Source organism: Lissotriton vulgaris, chromosome 8, assembly GCF_964263255.1.
Source record: "Lissotriton vulgaris chromosome 8, aLisVul1.2, whole genome shotgun sequence".
Classification (NCBI taxonomy): Eukaryota; Metazoa; Chordata; class Amphibia; order Caudata; family Salamandridae; genus Lissotriton; species Lissotriton vulgaris.
The window spans coordinates 1,115,375,442-1,115,396,237 of NC_141696.1; the positions used below are offsets into that span (position 1 = coordinate 1,115,375,442).

At 45.9% G+C, this 20,796-nt stretch overlaps 1 protein-coding gene across 1 annotated transcript; it reads right to left on the bottom strand.

Annotated features, from left to right (window-relative positions):
• Window positions 1-5,934: 5,934 nt before the first annotated feature.
• On the bottom strand, window positions 5,935-8,929 carry LOC147698340 (kelch repeat and BTB domain-containing protein 7-like). The gene has a single exon (XM_086934935.1). The coding sequence runs from the start codon at window positions 8,812-8,814 to the stop codon at window positions 6,955-6,957; it is 1,860 nt and encodes a 619-aa protein (XP_086791061.1). The 5' UTR covers window positions 8,815-8,929; the 3' UTR covers window positions 5,935-6,954.
• Between the last annotated feature and the right edge of the window lie 11,867 nt (window positions 8,930-20,796).

Here is a 20,796-nt window from a genome sequence, read left to right on the forward strand (position 1 = left end):
GCACGGACGGTCTACAATAATAACGAAAAAAAGGCAAGATACCTCCTCACCATCACAATGAGAAATCTAGTCTTAAACAACACCACATTGCAGATTTGCGACCCCTGAGCTGACTCGGGAGCCAAACCCTTTAAAAGCAAAAGCCCCATTGAAGACCTCTCCTCCGCCCTGGTTTGTTTACGGTTTCCCTCGCAGGATGAAAAAGAAAACCCAAAAGTTGCCATTATGAGAATGCAGAGCAGATAACAGGGTTGGTCTCATAATAGGGCTGAAGTTGGCTGCAACAAAAGGGTGGGCCTGTGGGCCCCATTGACATGCATGGATCCTTTAGGCGCGCGCATGGGAGCCCACTTTTATTGGCTTTGGATGACCTGACTCTGCCTTCCAAGCGCCCCGGGGACACAACCAGCAGATCACCTATGCGTGCATTTCAAAGGGCTTCTATCAAGGGACGGTACAAAAGGGGGTGGTGATGGACGGAGCATCTGAATCAATCAAACACTCACACCCAGTCAAAAGATCTGGGTTTAATCCATCACCATTCTTTAGCCCACTCTGCCACCCCAGTTCAGACATGGCCATATGCAAATCAGTCTGACCCTGTGCCTCATGGGAACAGTCCAGCCCGAACTGCCAAGCCATGTCTTCCCTGGACCGGAAACAAGCTTCCGAGGACCAGTTTCTGGCATTCCAGCCGTCTTCAGCCCGGCTTGCTTGAATCCAGTGGCAAAGTGAGCAAGGGACTCACGTCTGAGCATACCCTGCCACACTTATGGCGGCCAAAAGCGGTACAAAAGGGGGTGGTGATGGACGGAGCATCTGAATCAATCAAACACTCACACCCAGTCAAAAGATCTGGTTTTAATCCATCACCGTTCTTTAGCCCACTCTGCCACCCCAGTTCAGACATGGCCATATGCAAATCAGTCTGACCCTGTGCCTCATGGGAACAGTCCAGCCCGAACTGCCAAGCCATGTCTTCCCTGGACCGGAAATAAGCTTCCGAGGACCGGTTTCTGGCATTCCAGCCGTCTTCAGCCCGGCTTGCTTGAATCCAGTGGCAAAGTGGGCAAGGGACTCACGTCTGAGCATACCCTGCCACACTTATGGCGGCCAAAAGCGGTTAAAAAGTGGGTGGTGATGGACGGAGCATCTGAATCAGTCAAACACTCACACCCAGTCAAAAGATCTGGGTTTAATCCATCACCGTTCTTTAGCCCACTCTGCCACCCCAGTTCAGACATGGCCATATGCAAATCAGCCTACCCTGTGCCTCATGGGAACAGTCCAGCCCGAACTGCCAAGCCATGTCTTCCCTGGACCGGAAACAAGCTTCCGAGGACCGGTTTCTGGCATTCCAGCCGTCTTCAGCCCGGCTTGCTTGAATCCAGTGGCAAAGTGAGCAAGGGACTCACGTCTGAGCATACCCTGCCACACTTATGGCGGCCAAAAGCGGTACAAAAGGGGGTGGTGATGGACGGAGCATCTGAATCAATCAAACACTCACACCCAGTCAAAAGATCTGGGTTTAATCCATCACCTTTCTTTAGCCCACTCTTCCACCCCAGTTCAGACATGGCCATATGCAAATCAGTCTGACCCTGTGCCTCATGGGAACAGTCCAGCCCGAACTGCCAAGCCATGTCTTCCCTGGACCGGAAACAAGCTTCCGAGGACCGGTTTCTGGCATTCCAGCCGCCTTCAGCCCGGCTTGCTTGAATCCAGTGGCAAAGTGAGCAAGGGACTCACGTCTGAGCATACCCTGCCACACTTATGGCGGCCAAAAGCGGTACAAAAGGGGGTGGTGATGGACGGAGCATCTGAATCAATCAAACACTCACACCCAGTCAAAAGATCTGGGTTTAATCCATCACCGTTCTTTAGCCCACTCTGCCACCCCAGTTCAGACATGGCCATATGCAAATCAGTCTGACCCTGTGCCTCATGGGAACAGTCCAGCCCGAACTGCCAAGCCATGTCTTCCCTGGACCGGAAACAAGCTTCCGAGGACCGGTTTCTGGCATTCCAGCCGTCTTCAGCCCGCTTGCTTGAATCCAGTGGCAAAGTGAGCAAGGGACTCACGTCTGAGCATACCCTGCCACACTTATGGCGGCCAGAAGAGGTACAAAAGGGGGTGGTGATGGACGGAGCATCTGAATCAATCAAACACTCACACCCAGTCAAAAGATCTGGGTTTAATCCATCACCGTTCTTTAGCCCACTCTGCCACCCCAGTTCAGACATGGCCATATGCAAATCAGTATGACCCTGTGCCTCATGGGAACAGTCCAGCCCAAACTGCCAAGCCATGTCTTCCCTGGACCGGAAACAAGCTTCTGAGGACCGGTTTCTGGCATTCCAGCCGCCTTCAGCCCGGCTTGCTTGAATCCAGTGGCAAAGTGAGCAAGGGACTCACGTCTGAGCATACCCTGCCACACTTATGGCGGCCAAAAGCGGTACAAAAGGGGGTGGTGATGGACGGAGCATCTGAATCAATCAAACACTCACACCCAGTCAAAAGATCTGGGTTTAATCCATCACCGTTCTTTAGCCCACTCTGCCACCCCAGTTCAGACATGGCCATATGCAAATCAGTCTAACCCTGTGCCTCATGGGAACAGTCCAGCCCAAACTGCCAAGCCATGTCTTCCCTGGACCGGAAACAAGCTTCTGAGGACCGGTTTCTGGCATTCCAGCCGCCTTCAGCCCGGCTTGCTTGAATCCAGTGGCAAAGTGAGCAAGGGACTCACGTCTGAGCATACCCTGCCACACCTATGGCGGCCAAAAGCGGAAAAAAAGGGGTGGTGATGGACGGAGCATCTGAATCAATCAAACACTCACACCCAGTCAAAAGATCTGGGTTCGATCCATCACCGTTCTTTAGCCCACTCTGCCACCCCAGTTCAGACATGGCCATATGCAAATCAGTCTGACCCTGTGCCGCATGGGGACAGTCCAGCCCGAACTGCCAAGCCATGTCTTCCCTGGACCGGAAACAAGCTTCCGAGGACCGGTTTCTGGCATTCCAGAAGTCTTCAGCCCGGATTGCTTAAATCCAGTGGCAAAGTGAGCAAGGGACTCACGTCTGAACATACCCTGCCACACTTAAGGCGGCCAAAAGCGGTACAAAAGGGGGTGGTGATGGACGGAGCATCTGAATCAATCAAACACTCACTTTGCCACTGGATTCAATCAAGTCGGGCTGAAGACGGCTGGAATGCCAGAAACCGGTCCTCGGAAGCTTGTTTCCGGTCCAGGGAAGACGTGGCTTGGCAGTTCGGGCTGGACTGTTCCCATGAGGCACAGGGTCAGACTGATTTGCATATAGCCTTGTCTGAACTGGGGTGGCAGATGGGCTAAAGAACGGTGATGGATTAAACCCAGATCCTTTGACTGGGTGTGAGTGTTTGATTGATTCAGATGCTCCGTCCATCACCACCCCCTTTTGTACCTCTATCAAGGGACAGCAGTCCTTCGTGGGCCCCACCAAAATGCTAATGTGGATTAGGGTGTGCCCTGCAGTTTATGGGGCTGTAATGGGGCTGCTTTGAATGGGCACCTGTAAGAAAAGAAACACCTTCCCTTGTACCGTTATTCTTCTAATCTTCAAAAGTTTCACAGTAGATGTATTGTGCCCTTCAGTATTTCATGCCGCTGAAGTCGATAAGATGGTAGGGTGACCAGGCCTACTGATTTTGAACGGCTGCTGCAGCATTTTCTATGCTGCAGCATTTTCTACTCCTGCTCAGGGAAACGAGCAAAAAAGGAAATACTTGCGCCTGTCTTGCTTTTTAGAGAGGTGGGAATAAAAAAGGTTCAGAGGTTTTTTTAATGCTTTTTGGAGAAAAAAAAGATAACTCTCTCCTCTCCCCTCTTCCCTCTCCTCTCTCCCCTCTCCTCTCTCTCCTCAACCTCCCTCCTCCCACAATCTCTAGTGTTAAACAGGAAGCAGAGAAGAGGTGCCACTGGGCAAGAAGGCAGACCGAGCCATTCTTCTTGATTAATGGTTTTAGCATTTCACGTGTTACCAGTAAACATGTCCGAGGCGACACGAGCACAAGCTACATTGAGACATCCTCCTAAGTTGCCCGAGGCGCCAGCGGAGCACAAGCCACATGGAGACATCCTCCTAAATTGTTGTTTCCCCTCTAACCTGAATCACTTTTATGCGTAACTCCAATAAAAGAAAACGTTAAAGAAAAGACAGTACTTTTCTTCACAAAAGATCTTAAACATTGTTTGCGGGGTCAATATTTGAAAGACATTATGGTGGCCTCATCTCCGCATTTTTTACGATTTGCATTTACTTAATATATAAAGCCGATCTCAAAGTTATTTTATATTTTAAAAACAACATTAATTGTTAATCACACATAACGGTGATTTTTAGATTTTTTTAGCACTTTTGTTACGGGTTTCAAACATTACACACTACACTAGCTAATTATCTCTCTCCTTCTCTGTTTTCCCTATCTAATTCTGGCAGTACTTACATAACTTTATTTATAAGTTTTAAACTGAAGGCAGACCCCATCTCCCCTCCACACTTTTACCACTCCCCCCTCTCACCACTATACCCTCTCACCACTCAACACTCTACCCTCTCACCACTCTCACCTCTACACTCCCTCTCCAATCCCTCTCTCTCTCCTCACTCACCCCTTTCTCCTCTCTCCCCTCTCCTCTCTCTCCCCTCTCCTCTCTCTCCTCACTCTCCCCGCTCCTCACTCTCCCCGCTCCTCACTCTCCTCACTCTCCCCTGTCCTCACTCTCCCCTCTTCTCACTCTCCCCTCTCTTCACTCTCCCCTCTCTCCCCTCTCCTCACTCTCCCCTCTCCTCACTCTCCCCTCTCCTCACTCTCCCCTCTCACCACCACTCTCCCCTCTCACCACCACTCTCTCCTCTCCCCTCTCCTCACCACTCTCCCCACCACTCCCCATCACCACTCTCCTTCACCACTCTCCCCTCTCCTCACAACTCTCCCCTCTCGTTACCACTCTCCCCTCTCCTCACCACTCTCCCCTTTCACCATCACACTCCCCTCCCCTCTCTTTTTCCCCTCTCTCCTCACTCTCCCATCACTTTCCCCTCTCCCTCTATCCCCACTCTCCCCTCCCTCTCCCTCTCCCCTCCCTCTCACCACTCTCCACCCTCTCACCACTCTCCCATCTCACCACTCTCCCCTCTCACCACTCTCCCCTATCCCTACTCTCTCCTCTCCTCACTCTCCTCTCTCCTGTCTCTTCTCTCTCCCCCCACTCCTCACTCTCCCCTCCCCTCTACCAGCTCCCGTCTCTCTCCACACTCTCCCTTCTCTCCTCTCTCCTCTACCCTCTCTCCTCTCTCTCCCCTCTCTCTCTCCCCTCTCTCCTCCCTTTCCCCTCTCTCCTTCCTTTCTCCCGTCTTTCCTCACTCTCCCTTCTCTCCCCTCCCATCTCTCCTCAAGGTACACACAATTGTCAATGAGCACTAACACAGCATAATTTATACCATTTCGGCATTAGTCAACACCACTAGAGCATCACTCAGCATACCAAATCATTAAACTGCATCAACACAGCATCATTCACCACCACTACACCATCTTTGATCACCAGCACTGCAGGCATCACTAATACAGCATAAATCTGCAGAACTCACACTACAATTATAATATGCCCCTCATGCGGGGCACAAATTAAATTGAACAGCAACACAGCATTATTTTTGCCACAAATCCAACACTCACGACCACTACAGCATCAATCACCACATCATTAAACAGTATAAACACAGCATCAGTCAGGACAACTACAGCGTAATTCATCACCAGCACAGCATCAGGCAGCAACATTACAGAATAGATCTGCACACACCTATCACACTACACTTATGATATAATCCTTAAGCGGCGCACAAATATCAGTGAGCATCAACACACCATCCTTCATTCCACCAGTTACTCTCTTTACTTTATTAAAAGACACTTTATTTCCAGTACACATTTTCACAATAATTTTATCGAGCCATCCTCTTTTATTTCTTCCTCTATCCTACACAGTACTTTATGTAAATAGTGATGTACTTTGAAGCATTTACATAGCACACATCTCACTGTTCCCCTAAGGCCCCATTTCATTGAACAGAAGCATTTATGCTGAGGGACACAGATTGAAGCGGTGATGTCATACAAGCACATGTTGATGTTAGGCATGCCATTGTTACCTGTTCGCCTCGTAGCATTGTTCCAAATTATGCAAAATATATCCACACATTACAAATAAGATAATGTACAAGCTACTCTCACAAACCACATTAACCTTCCCTGCACGGAAGAGTTTCACTGGCGGGAGGGGGGGACGTTTTAAAAAACATTTGGCATTACAATATAATGTAAATAAAAGTGATAACTATTGCCATTGTAAATGACAAAGCTATTAATTTCGCAATTTTTAAAACCAACACATAAATTAAAAAAATGTCATTTACAATACCAATAGCTCAAACTTTCCTAATGCGAGACTATTGCATTGCAAATGCTTGTTGACTTGCCTACCATACACCTAGTCTGCAAAAGGACATGTAGTTCCTTCTTCCTGAATCACATATACACGGAAATCCATGTAATACATGATACTCTGAAGCACTTCTGTATTTAACAAAATTTAAAACGTTACATACATACGTTATTATAAATCGGTATAAATTGAATATACGTGACATTTTCCATATTTTAAGTGTCTGGTGTTATTATTTCCCTCTTTTTTCACAATTCATAGAGGCTTAAAACAGTAGGGTATGTTTGTTCTGCAAAAAATACTGTTTCTGTCTTGCCAAAAATGCTGACTTATGCCGGTTGCACCAGATTGTTGCATTTATCGTTCTATCTATTCCCGAGTCCAACGGTCCTTTGGGTTACCCCATTACATATTGTCGTGCTCGGTGAATGGATCCAAAAGCTTCAAGTCAGCACTTTAATTGCTGTTCTCATCATACGGTTCTCTCGTGATGCTCTGTCTTGGCTTAAGGCAAGCCGTAAAGGCACGCGCAGACAGGCACACAAGCCCACATTGTGGGGACAGCAATCCTACCTTGACACCCACCTTTAACCAACGATCAGCGGACGCATCGTATTGAAACTGAGCAGTGAGAGCGTAACTTTGACAGTGTAGTAAGTTGTAAGTAATGAGCAGAAGCCGCCCACCGTGGCAAACTAAATGGTAGAGGCGCATGTTGACAACTTCCGGGATGTCGCAGACTCGCCGCCACTCGCCACGGGCGGGACTGTACACCTTTACCACAGGAACATCGCAGATGCAGTAGATCTCGTCCTTAAAAACGCAGACTCCTTGGAAGCGGTGGTTCCCCACTGAGGCGCAATTTGTCCACTGGTCCCGGTCAGGATCGTAGCACAGTAATCGCTCGTGGTTTACCGCGTAGAGATAGTCCCCCACCGTGACCAAATCGAAGAAGTACATCGAGTGTGGAAGAGGGGAAACCAATGCCCACTGGTCACGCTGTACACTGTAACACTCGACTTCTCTTGACTTGGCCTCCGTAGTAGGGTCCCTACCCCCTAGAATATAGATATGGCCTCGCAGGTATGCTAGGTCCATCCCGAACCGGCAAAGCAATGTTTCTGCCAGCTGCCGCCAGCTGCCGCGCACGGCGTTGTAGACCCACAGTTGTTTGAGAGGCTGTAATAATAAGTAGATATCGTGCTGTGGAGAGACACAGACTTTCCAGGAAGTCGCTGTTTTGTCGCTTTCGTGTACGGCCGTGGCCACCAGCGAGGGCATGGTGTAGATGTTGCCAGAGTGAGGATCCCAGCAGCGGAAGGCATTCCTTAGGTCTGTAATAAAAATAAAGATGACCATCTCCTTGGCCTGCATTCCGATGCGGCGGGCAGGGCTCTCCTGTGGTGGGGTCTGTGGCTCTGGGGGCGTTGGCGGACAGACAGGCCCATAGCGGTCATCCAGCACCCCCTGCAGGTAGGGCAAGCAGTACCGCCGAACAAAAGGCCGGCCACGCAACCCCTCCAGGTATACACGGTCCTCGTCGACCAAGTAGTGCCAACGCACACAGCGCAGCACCTCGGCGGCGCAGGGTCCACGGTCGGCCGGCGCAGCCTCCAGCCACTGTAGGGCGGCTGCACACACGCGCCGTTCCCCGTCCACATCCAGGTCGTCGAGCCGCAACACCTCCTGCAGCTGTGCCAGACTCAACTCGCACAACTCTCCGCCGCTCAGCTGGCTAAAGTGTCTCGCCACGTAAGCCAAGGTCTGAGCTCGCAGTTCGGCGAAGTCAAAGGCGTCCGCGAACTTTAAAGTATTGGCGCAGTTGGCTGGGTCCAAATGGCGAGTCAGGAAGCCGGCGCAGACTTGGCGCACATACTCCAGCTGCAACATGTCAGCGGCAGCGTAAAGGCGCTGTACGTTGGCCTCGCTCACTGTCACGCGACCGGTGTAGCAGTAGTCGATAATAAGGGCCATGGACTCAGCGTCCATGTCGTGCAGCGTCACCTTCTTCTGCTTGCTCTCGTATAGACCACCGGTGAACATGCTCTTGAAGTACGGGCAGGCGGCCGCCAGTACGTTACGGTTGCAGGAGAAGAGGCGGCCAGTTGCTTCCACTGAGGGGGAGCGCGCGCCAGCGGCCGTAGTTGGAGTGGTGGCGGTTGGCGACGCCATGCCCCCGAGCACCTCAATCGTGACATCACAGAGGAGCCGAGAGTCGTAGAAGTTTTTCAGTTGTGCCAGAACAGCTGCCGCGTGGCCGCCGTCCACCTTCTCCTCCGGCCCCGAGAAGTAACTCGACACTGAGCGGCAGGACATCTTCCTGTGGAGCTGAATTCGAATGAAGCTCTTGAAACGTTGCACTTCAGAATATAAGTGTTTATTAAGGCTTTAAGGTTCAGATAAATAAAGCCCACAACCGGTGGCTTCAGCGTCCTTGTCGCAACTGCCTGAATAAACAGTTCCAGGCAGCAACCGCAAGAACAGCAGAACGGAAGATAAATTAAAAAAACAACAACAGACCGCGGGGGAGCGCTCGAGATACAGATGTGTATACAATTGAATAACAAGTTGCTCTTAAAGGGGAAAGAGCAACTTGTTACCTTTACATAAATTGTAGTGATTATAATAATCACGCTCACGAAATGCTTATGAATATTTAGTATTTATTCACATGAACAGAGCTTGTGGGGAGGGAACAGGTGACCGACAGGGTAAACGAAGAACAACTGTCAGTGCCGGCTGTGGCGCTGACGTCACTTAAATAGTATGCAACAATACACAGCTGCGCGAGCCATGCAGCCAATAGCATCAGGGCACACAATAAAAGACTAGACCTACAACATCTCCCTTTCTAAAGGAAGTATTAACTCACATCATAATCTTTTAACGTACTGGGCAACTTTGCAATTCTACTTTCACTCTCAAGCTGACAGTCACCAATGGTACTAGACTTATCTGTATGGTTGGCAGAAAAACATTCTTCATCACCATTAAACATGTTTAACCATGAGTACTCCTCATGTGAGCCTCTTTCCTTAACCTGACCCCTGTGTCACACTTCAGCTTGGTGCTTGTTAATTCTGACCACATCACTTCTTTTGCGCCACCCAGCATATTTAAGGCAAACAGCACTTTCTGAGACCTCGACCACCTCTTCAGGGGCAAAGTATCTAGACTCTCCTTTGACCTGATGACCTGGCTTGGTGGCTAAAGCCCAATCTCCTATAATTAACTCTTTGTTGATAGCCCTATGCACCTTATTATGATATTGTTTACTTTTCAATTGACACTCAGTTATTTTTTTCTTAACAAGTAATTGATCATCATCTATAATGATGGAGGGAGGCAACTCGTTCCCTGACAACATAAACTTGGGAGTAATGTCGTGGTCGCATCTCCTTCCCCTCAACAAAAAGAACGGGGAAAACCCTGTGGCAGTGTTGTGAGTTATATTGTAAGTAAACACCCTTTCTTTTATGAAGTCTTTTACAGGTAGGTTTGACGCCAGGGCAAGTTGAATGCCCTACTTGAGGAACCTGTTGACTCGTTCAATTTGTCCATTAGACTTAGGAGAATACAATGGAGTTTTCTCCTGGGTAATTCCATGCGATTTGAAAAATTCTGTAATTTTGTTTGACGTAAGTTGTTTTCCATTGTCTGAAACAATAATGCGTGGACTGCCTTCTATGTCAAAACACGAGCGTAGAAAATCAATGACTGTGTCAGAATCAATAGTGCTGACAAATTTATGGTATATCCATTTCGAATAGTAGTCACTGACTGCAATTATGAATTTAGCTTCCTGACCAAGCCGTTGGAACGGACCTGCCATATCAATAGCAATTTTAAACCACGCTGCATTTGGGATGGAAACCAATTGCATTTCGTGAGTTCTTAATTTCCAATGTTTGTCTGATTTTGTGCAAACTGCACATTTTTCCACAAATAAGTTCACATCCAGGTCCATGCCGGGCCACCAGTAATGTTCTTTGAGTCGTCTTTTTGTCATGGTGGCTCCCAAATGCGTTTTATGCGCCATGTCTATAACCCTGTTTCTAATGCTGGTGGGAGGAACAAGCAAATCACCTCTTCTGATATACCCATTAACTATATTCAACTCATTGGACACTTGCACAAATGTTATATAAAATAGAACAAAATTAACCCTGCCACACAGATATAAGGGGTCCTATTACAGGATCCAATCAATAAACAAATGGGGTGAACATGAAAACCAGAGCCATAGACTTCACCATTCCTCTTTTTTAGTACATGATATTTTTATTTTTTTCCTTAAAAGATGATTTGTCTTTTCACAGTACGATTTTTAATTAAAAAATACTGTTGATACATAGTTCATGAACAAGGTATTATCTACTTCGCAGCACGGAGCTTTGGAGGACTCTCTTGCGGCGTAATTAGACAGCGTTAGACGCGCTTTTAAAAAAATTATTGCCTAAACTTTCAAAACTTGCTTTTTATTTCCCTGACATATAGCGCTTACCCGCATTTTAATTTTGGTCACTCACCGCTGTTGGGAGCGGGTCACTTAGGACTCCGAACACACTTTCTCTTCTTGGCATCCATCTTGGGTGAGGCAGGGATTCAACGCGGCGCCATTTCGTCCAGCGCCCTAGTCTTTAAGCCAGGATTACACGCCCTTATTTAAGGCGAGCATACCTGCCTGGCCAGCCCTGAACAAGGTATTATCTACTTCGCAGCACGGAGCTTTGGAGGACTCGCTTGCGGCGTAATTAGACAGCGTTAGACGCGCTTTTTTAAAATTATTGCCTAAACTTTCAAAACTTGCTTTTTATTTCCCTGACATATAGCGCTTACCCGCATTTTAATTTTGGTCACTCACCGCTGTTGGGAGCGGGTCACTTAGGACTCCGAACACACTTTCTCTTCTTGGCATCCATCTTGGGTGAGGCAGGGATTTAACGCGGCGCCATTTCGGCCAGCGCCCTAGTCTTTAAGCCAGGATTACACGCCCCTATTTAAACCTCCCTATGATGACGCGCAGCGGAGATGCGCAGCGGAGCCGCCGGACTCACGCCGGAGTCCAGCCAGAGTCCTGCCAGAGTCCTGCCCGTCTGGGCTCGTCCGGGCTCAGACGGGCCTGGGGCCTGGCACTATGCCTAACATTTTGGCATCTAGACTCTCGTACTCCCGGGAGGAGCTCTTCGCTTTGCGTTATCTTCTTCCCGAGGACTGCTACCCGGTTGACATGGGCTTGTTCCAACCACCACTCGGCAGGGTGGGCACGCTGGCTCCTCCGCAGACAGGTAAGAATACCCTGCTGTTGGGTCTGCTGAATTGCAGATCTCTCCCGAGGCATTCAGTGGAACTCAATCTTCTTATACAAGATCAGGACTTAGATATCCTGTTTCTATTGGAAACTTGGATAACTTCCAGTTCCGACGCCGACATGGTGCAAGCCCTCCCGCCTGGCTTTCTCCTGTTTCATCTGGATAGACCTGAGGGGCGTGGGGGTGGCATTGCTATCCTACATAGAGAGACTTACGTATGTAGGGCCCAGAAGGGACTTGTTGCTGACTGTGAGAGCTGCCATTTCTCATTACAGATATCTCCCACAGTGGCACTGTCAGGCTTATTGATCTACCGGCCCCCAGGCGGTGTGGGCAATTTCGTAAGTTCCGTTATGGAAACTGTGACGATGCTGGCCTCTTCGACAACTAATTTTATAGTGTTGGGAGATCTTAATCTCCATTTTAATGACACTACAGATTTTATAGCCAGAGACCTTCAAGGTGACTTGAATGCATGTGACCTCCCTTTAATTAATACAGAAGCCACACATGAGAAGGGTCACTTATTAGACCCAATGTTTTCTAATATCTCTCGTCTCATGGCCAGGCCAGCTTACCCTCTACCGTGGTCTGATCACTTTTTGGTTTCGGCGGAATGGCAAGTTGAGCTACCTCCAACACCTGCGCATCAAGCGTTTCTGGTGGACAGAGCCTGGTCCAGATTGTCGATCAATGACTGGTCCGCTAAACTGGTAGACTCGCTACCCCCGCCCGAGTCAGACCCGATTAAAGGAGATGCGAACTTCAACCAATGGTTGACTGCCTCGCTGGACGCCCTCATTCCAAATAAAAGAGTACAAAAGAGGGAGAAAAGAATAGGTTCCGCTCCATGGTACACGGCTGAGCTTCGCCCGCTTAAGAAAGGATGCAAAAAATTGGAGAGGGCTTGGAGGAAGAAATTAGAGGCAAATAGTCGAGAGGAATATCGTGTAGCGATGAGGGGCTATAAAGCTGCCCTCCGACTGGCAAAAGCCCAATTTTTTGAGGAATGCATAAGATCAGCATCAAATTCCTCTAGGGAAACTTTTAAAGTGGTGCAAGAACTCCTTAAAGTTCCCGAACCGATAGCTACTCATGACAATCAGAAGTGTAAGGAGTTGGCTGACTTCTTTCACACAAAAATAGAGAAGATACTTAGTTCCCTACCTCAGAATACACAACCTCAGCAAACACAGGAAAAGAATTCCTCAACCCAGCCGAGAGAGCTATCTACCTTTTTAGATACTTTCAGCCCAGTTTCAGAGGCTGAAACACTGAAAGTCCTTGGATCCATGAAAAGTGGCTCCCCTATGGATCCGGTCCCTATTAAATTTTTAAAGCAAGTAGCAGCCTCTATCGTGACTCCTATCACTGATTTGATGAATGCTTCTTTTCCCAGGGCTTGGTGCCACCAAGCTGGAAAACAGCAGTGGCTAAGGCACTGTTAAAAAAGCCTAACTTGGACATGGCAGAATTGGCAAATTTAAGGCCCATATCTCTGCTGCCAGGCCTCGGCAAAATTGCTGAGAGGCTAGCAAACTACCAACTGTCAAGTTTCTTGGAGTCGAATGGTCTGCTCCGAGACTCGCAGACCGGATTCCGTCCAGGCCAGAGTACTGACACGGCCCTCCTGGCAGTCATAGAAGAATCCAGACGCATCATGGACTCAGGAGGATCAGTGGCAGTGATCCTCCTGGACCTTAGTGCGACGTTTGACACCGTAAATCATCAGGTGCTGATTCAGCGACTGTCAGAGGTGGGTGTGGCAGGGGCCGCCTTGAAGTGGCTTAGATCATTTCTTGACGGTCGCTCATATCAGGTTTGGGAAGGCAGCAATCGGACTACATCTATCCCCCTCCAGTGGGGTGTGCCACAGGGCTCCTCCCTTAGCCCGACATTGTTTAATGTTTACATGGCCCCCCTGGAGGATGTGGTGGCCCCTTATAACATCAAGATCATCAGCTATGCTGATGATACTCAGTTAGTGGTCGCCCTTCCTCAACTGGTAGATAACCCCGATTTGCTGCACTCATGCCTGTCGGAAGTTCATACCTGGATGGACGAATCAGCTCTCAAGCTGAACAGCTCTAAGACAGAGATAATGCTATTAGGGAATAAAGCCCCCTCATTCCCATTGACCAGCTGGCCGAGCTGTATGGGTGATCTCCCCAGTGTGAAAGAGGAGATTAAGAGCTTGGGGGTCTGGCTGGAACAAGATCTTTCATTCAGGACCCAAGCAAAAAAAACGGCAGGAGTTTGTTTCGCCCTGCTACGCTCAGCTCGTAAAATCTTTCAGCTTCTTCCCTTTCTATTGAGGAAGCTGTTGATTCAGGGGCTTATAACATCGCAACTTGATTATAGCAATGCCCTCTTTTTGGGTGCCCCTGAATCTACCTTTAATAAACTACAGCAGGTCCAAAATGCGGCGGCCAGACTACTCATGGGCATTCCTAGAACCGAGTCAGCTAGACCTGCCCTTAAGGCATTGCACTGCTCCCAGTGCGTGAAAGAGTAAAATTTAAGGCACTCTGCACAGCCCACAAAATTCTCCTGGGTACAGGAGCCCCTATTTTGAGAAATCTAGCAATGCCATACAAAGCGAACAGAACGCTGCGTTCCGACCAGAAACATCTCCTCCTTGTCCCCAGAGTAAAGAGGGCGCGCACGGGCGGGAGAAGATTCTCGGTAAACACAGCGACGCTTTGGAACTCCTTACCTTTAAAATTGCGCACAGAGACCTGCACTTTGCGCTTTTGCAAATGTCTGAAAACACATCTGTTTCCTGCGTGATTGGTCCTGACTGACTGTCTTATCTGTTGAAGTCCTGTTCAAGCGCTGGGATGCCCTAGGGTAACTGCGTGCTATATAACATTTTAAATAATAATAATAATAATATTAAAATGATTACATCTAGGGGAAGGACACATTTCATTCAAGATAAGGGAAAATTAGATACAGTACACAAAAAAGTTCCTCACAATCCCAAACACTCCAAAAGAAATTTTTGTTATATATACATCATCACTCAAAATACTCATTCACTTCCTCATTCATTCAAATTCACTCACAAATAAGTACAACCGTGCCTGCAACAACAGATGTAAAATAGTTGCATAGGTTAAGGGTGGACGGAACGGACAAAACTAATGGGAAAAGGTTTTTATGAGGACCCAGAAGTTGCCGTCCACTATGTAGCGCCGACGCGTGTTTCGGTGTTGGCCCTATTAGGCAGCACCTTTTTCAGAGCAGGAGTGTACAATCAGGGAAGGGAACACATAGGCTGTGAATAAAAAAACAATTCTCAATATCTTATAGATAATACATTTGATACAATGCATACAGATAATCAACATTTTACTTTTATTTTCTGATTTATCATTTGGTTTAAACTAGTGGTTAAGTCACAAGTCTGTTAATCAAGGGGATCACTCCTCACAGATCAAACTTCCCTAGGATAGGGGAGCACAAGGTCATTTTTTAGACCTAAGTTTAGGGTGGGCACATCCACATTCGTTCAAGTATAAAAACTATCAATCATATAGTCCATTCATTCTAACTCATTGTGGGGGCACTCATGAATTATACTAAAAAAATATATATTTAAATGGGCAAAGGAACAGTCATGCCCATATCATCTAAAATGTTTATAAGGCCCTTGTATGTTGGAAGGCTACATGGGGACACAGGCATATGACACAAGTGTAGTTCTACCCAAAAAAACCCTGGGGTATTTTAAAATCATGGGAAGATGCGATACACCACACATAACGTAGGTATTTCTTGCAAAAGTCATACCCAAAGGGTCCGGAGTGTTTTAAGGTCATGGGGAGATGCGATAGAGCAACATAACCTGGATATTTTTTACACAGTGGTTCAAAGGATTTCCAAAGGCTTCATAACTGGGTCTAAATGTTCTAAGGAGCATATGGTACAGTTTCCTTTAAACATACTATTAAAAAAATTACCTAAGATGGGATCACAATATTATCCCTCTCGTCGTTCACGGCTCAATAGATCTCAAATCACAGATAGTCTAATGGGATAAAAAAGAGAGATAGTAAATATACCCCGTGTATCGGTTCCTAAAACACACAAAAGCAGTACTGACCCGCCTCTCAGACCTATAGTTTCTACTATAGGTTCTGCTACAGAACCCCTATCAAAATACATAGACAAATTCTTGAACCCATTGGTCATGATATTAGATTCCTATGTAAAAGACACCGGACATTTCATCAGTCTGGTGGAGGGCCTGCCATTTTATGAGGACCGGGAACTGTTGGTGACCCTTGATGTGGAGTCGCTTTACTCCAACATCCCCCAAAAAGGAGCCTATGATACTATCAAAAAATCCTCCTCATGGGACCTGAGGCTAGTAACACACAATTTATTCTTCAGTGCCTTGAGGTGGTTTTAAATGAAAATTACTTTGAGTTCGACCAAAACATGTACAGACAAAAGGTAGGAGTCAGTATGGGAGCAAGTTGTGCCCCCAGCATCGCCTGTCTGTACATGGGGGAGTTCGAACGCATAAATATTTTCAATGAGATGGCCCCCTTCCATGAGAATGTCAGAAACTGGAAAAGATTCATTGATGACGTTTTCTTTATATGCAAGAAATACCTAGGTTATGTGTGGTGTATCGCATCTTCCCATGATTTTAAAATACCCCAGGTTTTTTTTGGGTAGAACTACACTTGTGTCATATGCCTGTGTCCCCATTTAGCCTTCCAACATACAAGGGCCTTATAAACATTTTAGATGATATGGGCATGACTGTTCCTTTGCCCATTTAAATATATCTTTTTTTAGTATAATTCACGAGTGCCACCCCAATGAGTCAGAATGAATGGACTATATGATTGATAGTTTTTATACTTGAACGAATGTGGATGTGTCCACCCTAAACCTAGGTCTAAAAAATGGCCTCGTGCTCCCCTATCCTAGGGAAGTTTGATCTGTGAGGAGTGATCCCCTTGATTAACAGAGCCGTGACTTAACCACTAGTTTAAACCAAATGATAAATCAGAAAATAAAAGTAAAATGTTGATTATCTGTATGCATTGTATCAAATGTATTATCTATAAGATATTGAGAATTGTTTTTTTATTCACAGCCTATGTGTTCACTTCCCTGATTGTACACTCCTGCCCTGAAGAAGGTGCTGCCTAATAGGGCCAACACCGAAACGCGCGTCGGCGCTACATAGTGGACGGCAACTTCTGGGTCCTCATAAAAACCTTTTCCCATTAGTTTTGTCCGTTCCGTCCACCCTTAACCTATGCAACTATTTTACATCTGTTGTTGCAGGCACGGTTGTACTTGTTTGTGAGTGAATTTGAATGAATGAGGAAGTGAATGAGTATTTTGAGTAATGATGTATATATACAAAAAATTCTTTTGGAGTGTTTGGGATTGTGAGAAACTTTTTTGTGTACTGTATCTAATTTTCCCTTATCTTGAATGAAATGTGTCCTTCCCCTTGATGTAATCATTTTAATATGAACTATGTATCAACAGTATTTCTAATAAAAAATCGTACTGTGAAAAGACAAATCATCTTTTAAGGAAAAAAATAAAAATATCATGTACTAAAAAAGAGGAATGGTGAAGTATATGGCTCTGGTTTTCATGTTCACCCCATTTGTTTATTGATTGGTTCCTGTAATAGGACCCCTTATATCTGTGTGGCAGGGTTAATTTTGTTCTATTTTATATGTGTTGATTTCCCCCTTTTTCCTGCCCACTATAAAAAAAAAACCCTGGGGAACCCCCTTCTATTAAACAACAACTTGTACAAATGTTCTAAGATCAGATGAAAGATTACGTATGGGAGGCCATGAAGTAGACATATATTTCTTGACTTTAGACATAACTACATCCTTGCTCATGGCCTCTGCCCACTCTTCGTCAGAAATGGTCATATTGAACTGTTGTACAACATCTACGTTAGACACCACACACTCTGTTTCTTCAGTTATTTGATCATCTTGACTTTCTGTTGGTAAGCGGGAAAGGAAGTCCGCTCTGCCATTGCACCTGCCTGAAATATGTTTAATAGAAAAATTATATTCCTGTAGTTTGGCCAACAACCTCACCAACCTTGAAGAAGCTCTCCCATTACCCCTGCCATACCCATCAAACAAATATATGAGGGGTTTATGGTCTGTGATTAGTTCGAAATCTTTGCCCCAAATGTACATCTTCAGCTTCTCAACGACCCAAACACAGGCTAGCGCCTCTCTTTCTATGGTGTTGTAATTCTTCTTGGTATCATTTAATCTTCGAGAAATGAAAGCAACTGTGTGGGTATGCTTACCTACTTTTTGGGTGAACACAGCGCCAATTCCCACTGAACTTGCGTCAACTGTAATGACATTAGAACCATGTGAATCAAAAAAATTGCTAATTTTACCTCTTTGAAAGCAACATCATGTTGCTCCTCCCAATTAAAACTTTGCCCTTTGGGTAAAAGGACCCTTAATGGTTCCACCATTCTAGCATAATTCTCAACAAACCTTGAGTAGTATTCACTAAGACCTAAAAACGATCTGAGTGCGTCCTTACCATCAGCATTGGGTGCATCATTTATTGCTTGTACAAGATTCAGCTTTGGTTTGATGCCATCGGCACTGAGTACATGACCTAAATACTCAATCTCCGTTTTCAAAAATTTACATTTGTCTCTTGAGACTGTCATACCTCTCTCTTGCAACTTGTTTAATACCATATCCAAGATCTCATTGTGCTTACTTACTGAATCAGCGTGAATCAATATGTCGTCTTGGAACTTCTGTACTCCATCGATTCTGCCGAACATGTTCTCCATTAGCTTCTGAAAAACACTGGCAGAAGAGGCCAAACCGAAAGGTAGACGAACATATCTAAACGCCCCCAGGGGAGTGATGAAGGTGGTTAACATTTTTGATTTTTCATCCAACTTAACCTGGTGGTATGCCGATTTAAGATCTATTAAGGAAAAATATTTGGATCCAGAGGTGTTGGCTAATATTTCTTGGATCCTGGGTAATGGAAAACAATCCACCAATATATTCTTATTTAAAGATCTTAAATCGGCACACAGACGGTACTCACCGTTTTTCTTCTTTATTAAAACGACCCCCAAAATCCACTCTGCCGAATCAGCAGGTTCAATTACTTTTTCCTTAACTAGTTTTTCTAAAAGCGTACGCAACTCCTCCTTAACCGATAAGGGTAACGGTCTTACTTTGTGTTTTACTGGAGACGCATCTTTTTTTTAATACAATACTGTGCATAAATCCCTTCACACAACCTATGCGTTCTTCAAATAACGCTTTGTACTTACTCACAATTGTAGATAAATTACTTTCTGACTCTGAGGAACGCAGCTTTTGGACTCTGCGGGAATATTAATAAGAGATATCTAAAACAATGGGATCCTCAGCTCCTGGTTTGAGAGATATTTTTAGTTTTGCAAGATCTCTCCATCCCACAATATCTCTGCCACGTTCCGCCACGTATATTTTGGTTTCAATGCATCTGCCTTTTATGTTCAAAATATCATTAAAATACCCAAACATGTTTATGTCGTGCTCTCTGAACGCCTTGGGGTTGATGTCTGAAGATAACAAATCAGTATTGGGCCAGTACTTCAAATTTTTTTTTATCTGAAACAATAGTGATAGGTGACCCTGAATCTGCCATGATACTGAGCTCAACCTCGCCCACGTGTGCAGTACCTATTGGACCTTTTATGCAACTGTCACTGTCACCTAATGCTAAAATAATATTTGAGCACATATCTTCATCAAAATCTTCTACTACGTTTACTTTTGCTCTTTCTATTCTTTTATGTCCAAAATTTCCGCACACGCCAGCAAAGTGCCCTACCTTCTGGCATGTTGTACATCTCTTCCTCATAGCCGGACAGTTCAAGGAATCAGCTTTGTGGTTGTGCGAACCACATCTATAACATACAAAATTTGAAGAATTAACCATTGAATTTGGCTTAACAGATCGACCAACATTATATTCTTTCTTCTTTCTGTCATTGACATACAAAATACTTGCATTAGCTGAAACACTTGACCTGGCTAACTCTCTTCTGCCCTCCAATGAATGTTCAATACCTTTTGCAATGTCTATAACTTCATACAAAGAGGGGTTTTTACATGCTAATAAACGCTCCTGAATCTTGATCTCATGGCAATGGAACACAAATTGATCACGTAAGTATTCATCAACCCTATCTCCAAACCCACATTTGGCAGCCAACACCCTTAAACTGCCAATATATTCCTTAACACTTTCAGAATCAGATTGCTTCCTCATCGCGAATCGATGTCTGCCCACCATTATGTTTTCCTCTTCGTCAAACTGTCTTTCTAGTTTCTTTATAGCTTCTTGGAACTCGTCGAGAGGAATAAATTGTCCAGGTGCAGGTTCATATTCTGGTAAACTATAAAACATTTCTTGACCAGCCATGCCTAGTAACCCATATAGAATAGCATTTTTACGTTCAGGTTCAAATCTTTTGCCATGTATTGCCACCAGATAGTTATCAAACGCCCTGTACCAGTTTTTCCATGACATAACTGGTTTACCTGGCGTTTCCAGAAAATGTGCTGGAGCACAGAAATTGCTTTCACTTGCCATTTGAAATTTATCCTCCTCGAAGGTCTCTTTTTTAATAAACCACGCTATTGTGATGAAGAAAACAAAACTCTGACAATAAGAATTCACGAGTTAATGTTCTTGCTACACTCGGCGTTGACCGTGGTCATGTAAAACAGTAATTTTGTGTGTACCTGCTTTACGATATTTCTCTGCTCACATTACATCAAATCTTCCCTGACGAGAAAACACGGAGCACCTCAGAGGGAAACCCCAACCAAAATGGCGGCACGCACTGGCTTCTGCGCTATGAGGGGCTCACGCTGCCTCACCACGTTCTGCCGATGAAGTGAAATACCCAGCTGCAAGTGACGTGTTGAGGTCAGCTTGC

Coding starts and splice junctions, on each gene's coding strand:
- LOC147698340 (XM_086934935.1), bottom strand. CDS start 8,814: ATGTCCTGCCGCTCAGTGTCGAGTTACTTCTCGGGGCCGGAGGAGAAG.